Genomic DNA, 10484 nt, shown 5'->3' with positions numbered 1-10484 from the left:
TCTGACTCACCGGGACGAGGGCGGCGGGAGCGCACGGCGGGACGCGCGCGCCGAGGCTGCCGAGAGGGCCCGCGGGCTCGGCTCGGGCCAGGGGGCGCTGCAGGCCCGCGGGAGGGCGCCCTGGGTGGGAGCCACGTGGGGCACCTGTAGTTCTCGCCGACGGGAGGCGGCGAGCGCGGCGCGGGCCCAGGGAGGTGCATCGGGCGCTTCTGGGACCTGGGCCCGCATCGCTTCTCGCGTTTTTTAACACGGCGTGGGCCAAGAGCGGCAAGTCAACAGAAGTACTTACTTCTGCGCGGGTCTCCCAGCCTCTGATCGGTGTAGCAAGGCTGTGCCATCCGCTGCCGACTCCGCAGGGTTTAGTGCTCAGACCCGTGCGAAGGTGTTGACTTTGGCATCGCTTCTATTTGGCATGGCAGTTGCCATTTACCTGTCTGCAGTTACTGCGGCTGGGAGGTAATAAGCGGGCCTTTTTGGCCAGCGTCCTCGATTAAGTCTAGAAGGTGCCTGATTTTTAAAACTCGGATGCCAGAAAGCAAAATGGCATAATGCTTACACACAGTAAGCACTCAATAGATGTTGACTATTACTGTATCATCTATAGTTTTCATAAGGCATCAATAAAGTGTCATTGCACAACGTGTGCTCATTGCACAATAAGAAAATGCCAGTAAGGACCTTGCAGAAAAACACCTGTCCCACCATCCAGAGATAATCACTGTTAACGTTATGGTGTTACGTTCTTTCAGCATCCTTCCACTTACATAAAAACTTACATTCTTTTTAGTTCGGTCCCTACATACTGTGACATACCCAGCTTTTCTATTTCTCTTCTTGAACATGTTTTACTTAATATTCCAATGTAGTTAACCTGCTGTTGTAAACATTAACTGTTAATCATGAAATTAGATATGTGTGCTTTTGCCCAATCACTTCCTTGGAGTAAACCGCAAGAAGGCAAATTTCTAGACTCTTGGGTATAGGCAGGTTAAGGCTTTTGATGTGTATTGTCAAACTGACCTCCAGGAAGATCAACCTGTTTCCTCTTTTCCATGCCCCTCTTCCCATTATTCTTGTAAATGTCAGTCTGATAGACTAATACCTTTTTTTAACGCTTTTCCTTTTTAACAAATTTTTTAAAGCATTGCCCTTTGGTTCTCAGTTGGTTTCCAACTCTCTCAAAATCTGTAGCTTCTAGTGAAAGGGACCCATGGTCAGTAAATGTTGCAAACTTCACAGAAGTGGGGAAAAGAAGGACCCGTTTTTCACTTAACTCCTTCCAATAACATTTATTGAGCACCTGTTTTTGGTTGCCTGTTTTACATTAAAACGGAGCCACACCAGAGCAGGATAAGCCATGCAGGAGCACCTATGCAGGGGAAACTGGCCGCAGGTCTAAATGCTTGGCGGAAGGAGGGTTGGGGAGGGGAATTGTCTCAAAAACATGTAATGCAAGCCAAATAGGTCATTTTAAACGTTCCAGTTACCACATTTAAAAAGTGGAAAGAAACAGGTGAGCTTAGTATTAGCCCAGTAGATCCGAAATATCTTGTGTAATCAATGTAAAATAGAGATATTTTATGCTGTCTTCAAAATTGTGTCTTACACATTTATAGCACATCTCAATTTGGTCTGGCCACATTTTAAGTGTCCAGTAGCCACCTGTGGTGAGTGGCCTGTGTCTCTCCAGACAGAACAGAGGTTTGAGAAGGGCAGACCACGTCCTGGCAAAAGTGGAAATTTAACAGCTGACGGCCCTCTCCCCGACTTGGTGAGATTCGTTGCTAAGCTGGCATCTACCAGCACACCTTTGGCTAATCAGTTTATGTTGTGAGAAGTCAAATTTCAATTCTGGATGTTCCTGACAGTTTGGCGGCTTTAACTGGGGGCGGGGCGGGGAGTTCACATGTTCATTCCACGATCAAGAAGTAAAAAGCTACAACTATAAATACTGGTGGAGATACAAGTTCTTTCAAACTCCTTCACATCAAAGTATAAGTCAGTCTGTCCCAGATGCCTCTCGATCTATCAGATGTGCATGGCGGCGGGGGGAGGGAGGCAAATGCAAGTGGCCCAGGCTACGGAGAGTGGTGAGTGGGAGACTAGCAGGGCTGGAGGATTTTTACACAAAAAGCTGGGCAACTCCTCCTTTATGAAGATCTGTGGAAAATTTCAAGTCACTCTGAAGGGCCATCATCCCAAAGAGTCTGTGAGCCCCTTGCTTCCAAGGACTTGCCTTGCTCATCGTTGCAGCCCCAATGCTTGCTAACTCTACACAGTAAGTGCCCCTTGAAAATGTGAATTGCCCCGTACAGCAGGTCTCGGTGGTGAACACACAAGGCATGGAGGCGACTGTGCATTTCACGCAGAGACAACAGGGGACCAGTGACACAGAGTGGGAGACACCCAGTGTGGAATGACCACTGCTTTGGAAATGAGGGAAATCTGGGATTCCCCATTCAGCTCCCCTACCTACAGGACTTGTGACAGAGAAAAGATGCTTCATTTTTGACTGCTCAGTTTTCTGGCCTATGAAATGAAAGGTTCAGGAGTACAACCGTTCTCAGATCTGGGGAAGCCCCCAGTTTTTTGCACCCGCTCCCATTATTTGGACCCCCGAATGATGAAAGCAAGGTGAAACACGTATGAAAAGCCCCAAAGGAAAATAGGTTACAGAGCCGCCAACATGGACTTCCCAAAACCCTCTCGAGAAGTGAAAGATCAGGAAACAGTGCGTATTCAATGGCCAAGAAATCATCCCAGAAGAAATAAAGGGCCTGATTCTGCAGTGCTCCACAGGCAGCAAAACCATGGCGCGGAGGGCAAGAAGAGAGAACAAAGTAGTGCTGGCAGGACATGAGGAACAGAAATACTGCATCTCAAAGCTGGAGACCCTTGGGCTTGGGGTAGACACCAATGGCTCTAAGGTTTAAAACATACAACCCAATTCCATTAAGACAGTGAGAATAACACACAAGGTTACTGGATTTGTTTCTTGGAAACGTGATGCTTTCTGGCTCAATCAAGGAAACACATTATGTCTCCAAAGGCAAGGGCCTGGGTAACGTCAGTCATGCGACCCACACCCGACTGCGTAAGCACTCTCCTCCTTCAAACTGCCAGGACTTCCAAATTTTGTATCTCCCGTTTCACACACGAATGCCTTATGTGTTCACTGAATGCATTTCGAGAGGAATCTGGGCACACCCTTGGGGATAGGCTTCTTAGAATTAGCCCCACAGTCTGTCTCACTTCCTGGAAGGCTTCCTATCACTACAAGGTTTCAAAAATGGCATCACCTCAGAGTCTCAAGGTAAAAAGGGAAGCACAGGAAAATGGCCAAGGCTGGGCAGCTAAAGCCTTCAATGAAACCAATTCTGGGTTATCTGAAAGCTACTGCCAAGGTTAGAGAAGCTTCCCAGGGAAGATGGACTGCAGTGTCTAAGCAGGAACTTGACCAACAAACGTTCAGGGCTGCAGAAAAATGTGTCCGTTCTCTGGGTGAGCCTCTACCGCTCCCAGCCTGTGCAGGTGGGCAGTAGTCTTACTTGTAACTGAACTTCACTTTAATCCAGCAAGCAAAATCAACCTACAACTCTTAACTGTCTGTGTGGAACCACAGGCTGCCCTCCAAGTCCTTTTATCTGGAAAAACAAAGCAAAAACCATCCTTGAGAATCCTGTGTGCTTAATGAGTACACACTGCTTGGGCGCGTGGCCAGCTACAGGTCCACCGGCAGCTGGTGGATAGCCCAGGCGTTCCTCTCTGGCCACCCCCCAAAGGGCTCAATTTACCAAGTCCGGGCAGTAGTTGTGTCAGTGGTGAGCCCACCGGTTACACTAAGGGTCTACTGCTCCGGGCTAGCAGCCTCCCAGCATTAAGCCTCACATTTACTTAATTCCTCTCCTGGAATCTGGCTATTTAGGGCCCTACAGATATGGATCCTCACCTATTGGTTTTCTGGAGCATTTACTATCTAGTAAGAGAGCTCAAGTTCAAAAAAGTAATCACCTTCACTCAGTTTTGAGAATTTTACATTTCTAGTTGCCCCAACAAAAGAATTCTACCAAAAGAAAAGGCGTATCGAATATACCTCCACAGACACACTTTCCTCACAATATTTACATGTCCTCTGCCAAGGAATAATTTGTTTGGTTACATGGTTTCAGCAATTTTGTGCTTATCTAACTGAAGTACATATTTTGAGGGAAACTGAACACCAGATGTGATAGACCGCACATGGTGCTGATGAATAATAAACACAGCATTTATTTCAATCTCAGAAATGTAAATGGAGGCCAGTATATACTTGAATGTGAATTAATAATGTTAAAGTAGGTCCATTAAAGATAGAGCTATTGCTATTGCTAGCTATTGCTAGACCCAGCAATTGCACTAGGAATTTATCCAAAGGATAGAAGAATGCTGATTCAAAGGGGCAAATTCACTCCAATGTTTACACAGCACTATCAGCGATAGCCAAATTATGGCAAGAGCCCAAATGTCCATAGACTGATGAATGGATAAAGAAAATGTGGTATATAGATTACACACACACACACACACACAGGAATATTGCTCGCTGATCAAAAAGAATGCAATCCTGCCATTTGCAACAACGTGGATGGAACTAGAGTGTATAATGCTAAGCAAAATAAGTCAGAGAAAGATAAATATCTGATTTCACTCGTGTGGAATTTAAGAAACAGATGACACAGGGAAAGGGAAGGAAAAATAAGAAAAACAAAGGGAGGCAAGGCATAAGAGACTCAAGTACAGAGAACTGAGGGGTGCTAGAGGGGTGCTGGGTGGGGGGATGGGCATGAAGGAGGGCACTTGTTGGGACGTGCACTGGGTGTTATATGTAAATGATGAACCACTAAATTCTCCTGAAACCATTACTATGCTACATGTTAACTAGCTTGGATATAAATAAAATTAAAAAAAAATAAAGTAGGTCCAGTATAGTATCATGTAAAATGAATCCAGATCTCCAATTGTGAAACTACTTCCACAGACTGTCTTGTTCCCCAAAAGAGACTAATAGCTGAATCCTCATATTAAACTCCATTTACTCTTTGTATTCAAATTTCCAGCACCATGTAAAACGACAGAATCTGAAACTTTCAGACCTTTTTAATGTTCTGACTTGCTTCTCTACTTTTCCACAATGAAAAGGTCAACTTTGTGATTCCATAATTTCTATGTGTATTCTCACTGTGGCTAGAATTGACTGAGAAGGAACTAAGCATCCAAGGCTCCAAACATGTACAAATCAGAAAAAGAACTTAGCAAAATAGTGACCATAAGAACACAAGGCTGAAAAGTGAAAGGATTTTGAGCAAAGCAGCATATATTTTTATCTAATAAAAGCACAAGGGCTCAGTTGTTTAAGCATCTGACTTCAGCCCAGGTCATGATCTTGTCGTTTGTGAGTTCGAGCCCCACACTGGGCTCTGCACTCACAAAGCAGAGCCTGCTTGGGGTTCTCTCTCCCCCTCTCCCTCTCAGAATAAACTTTAAAAAAAAGGCACATCAATATTTGAACTTGTTACATGAAGAAAAATTCCATTTAATCTGGCTGACATACATTACCAGAAAAGCAAAAAAAAAAAAAAAAAAACAAAAAACAAAAACCAAAAAAACCCAAAAAACATTCTTTGAGTTGGTAACCTCTTCTTGGACAGGAGTCTGATACTAAATTACTAAGTCATGGAAAATTTCCCAACAGAAACTTACAGGCTGGCAGGAAAGTCAGCTGGCCCATAATTCTGCACATGTTTTAGGAGCAACTAAGATTCCTTTATGTGCTTCAAGAAAAATGCATACTCTAATTTTTAACTTAACTGCATTTGTATTTCAGAAAATGTAAATTCTACCTACAACGAAGTCTAGATGGCTGCAGATTTGGAAGGGTATGGATGTTCTGTAGAAGCAGAAAGAGAAAGTCCCTTCCACAGCTGTGGAGCGGTTGAGAGCCTGAGGATAGACTCTGAGCCCAAAAGCCCACAGGAAAAGAGATCCGAGTTGGGATGGAGACAGCAGCTCACGATCTCAAGAGTGGACAGGAAAAGAAGAGCCAGGACCGAAGCAACAACAAGCCAAGGAACATTTATTAAGTGGAAGAGGCAGATGACGACAGAGCAAGGCATGTTTTATTACCAAGTATTTCAAACATACAGAAAAATCCAAAGAAACTCATGCATCTATCAACTAGATTTATCTGCTAGTAATATGAAGCCATATTTTCTTCACTGTTACCTTTAAGTCCTAAAAATTTATATTCACAGTAGAAAATCCCTATGTATCTCTTCCCGATATCCCCATGAATGTGGTATGAAACTTCCACGCCAGACTTACTTGGGAGGAAGAACTTGGAAAAAAACACAACTCCCCAACCCAACAGAAGAGCGGCAAAGCAAACAGAAATGGAGGCACAGAAGACAACATTCGCGATGAACACGCGGGGTGCCGTGCTGCCTCTAAGTCTAGCCTTCGTTGTTTCCTTTCTGGTAAGCATGTATCTCCGGGACAGACTGCTTCTGAAAGAGAAAAATCAACTCTCAATATGCCTTATTAGAGACTCAATCACTCTGCTTAATTTCTAAAGTGCAAGCAAACCAAAGTGTACATTCAAGTCGGATCTGTTGCAGAAATGCACCGCCACAGCATTGTGCACGATCTGTTGCAGAAATGCACCGCCACAGCATTGTGCACACGAGCTGCCGTGGTTTGGACCGCCCTGGACCAAAGCGAAACACAGCTGTGTGCACTCCCCTTCCGATACAGAATGTTACAGTGACTTGTGTGCTGAAGCACTTATTTATCACGTCTGAGCCACAGAGGACAGTCTTCGGTTCCTATCGCCACAGCATTCCTAGTTGGGCGATTTTACAGTTATTTAAAAATTTCTCCAATAAAGACTAAACACTTCAATTTTAAACACATTTTCTCTGTATCTAGGAAAAACATTTTAAAAGAGTGAATATTCGGGGCGCCTGGGTGGCTCAGTCAGTTGAGCGGCCGGCTTCGGCTCAGGTCATGATCTCACAGTCCATGAGTTCAAGCCCCGCGTCAGGCTCTGTGCTGACAGCTTAGAGCCTGGAGCCTGTTTCAGATTCTGTGTCTCCCTCTCTCTGACCCTCCCCTGTTCATACTCTGTCTCTGTCTCAAAAATAAACGTTAAAAAAAAATTAAAAAAAAAAAAAAGAGTGAATATTCAACTATAGTTCCACCACAATGAAATATGCTTAAGCAATCATGTATGTAATTTTTTCTTTTTTTGTTTTGGTTTATCCATTCATTTTGAGAGACAGAGAGAACACGTGCATGGGAAGGACAGAGAGAGGGAGAGAGGGAGAGAGAGAGAGGGAGAGAGGGAGGGAGAGAGGGAGGGAGGGAGGGAGAGAGGGAGGGAGAGAGGGAGGGAGGGAGGGAGGGAGGGAGGGAGGGAAGGAGAGGGAGAGAGAATCACAAGCAGGCTCCGTGCTGTCAGCACAGAGCCCGACGCAGGGCTTGAACTCACGAACCGGGAAATCATGACCTGAGCCGAAACCTATAATCAGACACTTAATCAACTGAGCCACCCGGGGTATCCTGTAATTTCTTCTAATATAACTCCTCACTCTCATGTCCTTCAAAACTGACTGAATCTAAGGACACTGCAGCACAGCAGACAGTAAGCAGCAAGGAGCAGCAGAGAGGGTTCAGCTTTGAGCCTAAGACCTGGTTTTGTGTGTATCCAGTGCAGCCATTTAACCTCTTTGAGCCTTGGCCTCATCTATAAAGTGGGGTCTTACTCTCTTTCCAGGACTACTGTAATGATTACGTATGCGACTAGATGTTCAAGTGCTTTTTAAATAATACATAAGGCATTATACTATATTCAAAATGTAGATAAAAATACATATTTATTCCACAGTAAAGGAAAAGCTAGTTCAACTACTAGTCTTTAAATCACATCTTGTTTTTGTTTTTTTTTTTAAACAATGTCTTCAATCTATGTAGAAACAAGAGAAAATAGAACTTTCATCTCGTGCGGGTTAGCACTCTCAATATCCTTACAAAAAAAGCCTATTACACAGGTAAAAATGAGATGATTTGGTGCTAGGACTAAATTCCAGAAGTCCATGTCACTGCATGTCCGTTACCCTACAAAATTATCAGGAAATTTAAGATTTGACTTTACACTTTTTTTTTTAACTTAAGATCTTAGACTCAAGCACACAAGACAGTAGTCAATACTGAAAGCGAGTGCATCAGAAAGGACTGAAGGCTGTAACTGCAATGGCAGATGAGCATTTATTAGAAATAACCCAAAACTTGTAAAGAAAATCAATCAGGAGACAAAACTATTGCTCTAGCAGCGATGACACTCCACTCAGAATTCAGCTGTACTTTCTTAGGAGCAGAAACAAAATAATGGACCTTCCCACACGGAGAAGGAGAGAGCACGTGAACTCATGGACAATCACCAGGCGCTCAGAGGTACCATCCCGTGGGCTACTTGCAAAAAGGTCTGACCCAGGCTGTGCTGTAGCCGACAAGAGTGCACTGAGTCAGAGACCCTTTGCTTTTGGCTGGAATCAGCAGGAAAGACAATTTCATTTTCATCAGAAATTCTAACTGACCTCTGATCACAAGGTACTTCTGAGGGCTACCTTCGAACAAAGCATCCCAGACCAAAAAAAAAATAATAATAAAAATCAATCAATCAATCAATCAATGTGGGGAAACTGTTGTTCCAAACTCACCAATTATCATTGTTACACACTAGAATCACCACCAGAGAGTAGGCTTTGTTTTGAAATGAAATACACTATCAGTGAAGCCCATTTTCCATTCTTGGCCCTTTAAAACCTCTTCACAAAAAATGCTGAACATTTTTACCGCAACATGCCCAAGTGAGAGTTCATTTCACCCCTAAGACACAAAGAATCTGAGGTAAAGCTTTACCTCACAACAATTTTTACAAGTCCCTCCGCGCCATCAATAATGTAAGCATTCGGAACTGAACAACAGTGAGTGGTTACGACGTGAACACCCCTGGACTCAGTCCCATTAACGGCCAACTTCAGATCAGCAAATAAAACTCGGCAAGGCAACAAACACATTACAACCAGACCTCAAATCATTAGGTCGCAAAATAAAGAACAGCCTCACGACGTGGTTCATGCCATGAGTTCTACCCTGACATGCCTTGAGACGTCCCGTTGGTGGTGACGGAAGTGGTGAAAACATCAAATTTAACTTACTTAACTTCTCAACAATTTTTTCATTTCAATAAATTTATTTTGATTGGTTGGATTGTTTAAGAGGAAGAGAAGAATCTGTTCATGTTTTTCAACCTATGGGTGATAAAGAAATAGTATTACTTCATTTCTAAAAATGTAAGAAGTATAATTTCACTTCAAATAAACTCTACCCACCTGTTTCCGTAACTCTGTGCAACAGCAATTCATCCTACATGTCTTTCCTAGAAGCAAATACAAAAAGCCATCAGATAACACACACCATATGTAACAAAAACACTGACGAAACACTGAAAAACACTGAATTTACACAGCTCTGCCCCTTAGGCATGGGTTCTCACTATCAAGGACCTAATCAATTACTTCTCATTTGGGCTTTAATATTTTCTACTACTGTGTCCTAGTTTTCACCAAATTAATGCCCTCATCTCTAGGATTTTAGGTCTTTTGCCTATCATACATGGGATAGCTCTTCAGCCGAGGGCAGGCCTATCAAGTAATCCTCTTGTGAGATATCCAGAAGATCCAATCTCAAAAGTGCAAACTCTTCTCACTTTGGTCAGGGTCGAAAGTAAGTTGGAAGTAATTCTGAATGCCAGACATTTCTAAAGCTCTCAGTATCAATGTATCAGCAATGCTGCTGAGCCTAAGCTAAGGAAAATCTGGACCGGGAGGCCTGCTTCCACCCAATAGGTCCCCGCGCCACTGGATTTACAAAGGACAGGGAGGAGGAAGGGAATGTGACCACGCAGAGTAAGGAAAGACCAGGTCACCTACACTGATTACATTGCTTCTTAATTACACTTACATCTGTCATTAATTAAACTTGAAAACAGATACCTGTATTTAAAGCACTTTGCTTTTTAGATGTGATGTTTTTTGCCAGGCCGTAAGTCACCAGCTTATCAGCTATACTGACAGTACCATTTTCACAGCGTTTCTCAACCGACACCATATGGACATTGTTGGTAATTCCTTTTACGGAAAGCATTACACTCTGATTCAGCATGAAATTTTTTAGTAGTTCTATCACTAATTGCAAGTAGTTTCCATTCAATTCTATTAGTCCTGGGGAAAAAACTGAATATTAATCAAGTGCCTTAAAAAAAAAAAATTTACATACATCATCTAAAGATAATAAGCAAAGGGATGTCTGAGTGGCTCAATTGGTCAAGTGTCCAACTCTTCCTATCAGCTCAGGTCATGATCTTGCAGTTCATGAGTTCAAGACCC

General features: G+C 43.3%; 1 protein-coding gene across 4 annotated transcripts in view; it reads right to left on the bottom strand.

The window, feature by feature from the left end:
* Positions 1-6095: 6095 nt before the first annotated feature.
* TDRD1 (tudor domain containing 1) overlaps positions 6096-10484 on the bottom strand; it is a 49787-nt gene continuing 45398 nt past the window's right edge. For 3 of the 4 annotated variants that reach the window (XM_042960732.1, XM_042960735.1, XM_042960734.1), the window contains exons 23-26: positions 10092-10319; positions 9429-9475; positions 9255-9347; positions 6096-6542 (exon numbers count right to left, since the gene is read on the bottom strand). In XM_042960732.1, the coding sequence (XP_042816666.1) occupies positions 9255-9347; positions 9429-9475; positions 10092-10319 (368 nt within the window). In that variant the 3' untranslated portion in view covers positions 6096-6542. The remainder of the gene's footprint in view (positions 6543-9254; positions 9348-9428; positions 9476-10091; positions 10320-10484) is intronic. The other variant, XM_042960733.1, reaches the window with a different exon arrangement.

Source organism: Panthera tigris, chromosome D2 (genome assembly GCF_018350195.1).
Source record: "Panthera tigris isolate Pti1 chromosome D2, P.tigris_Pti1_mat1.1, whole genome shotgun sequence".
NCBI classification, from domain to species: Eukaryota; Metazoa; Chordata; class Mammalia; order Carnivora; family Felidae; genus Panthera; species Panthera tigris.
This window is presented reverse-complemented; position numbering and strand designations above follow the sequence as displayed.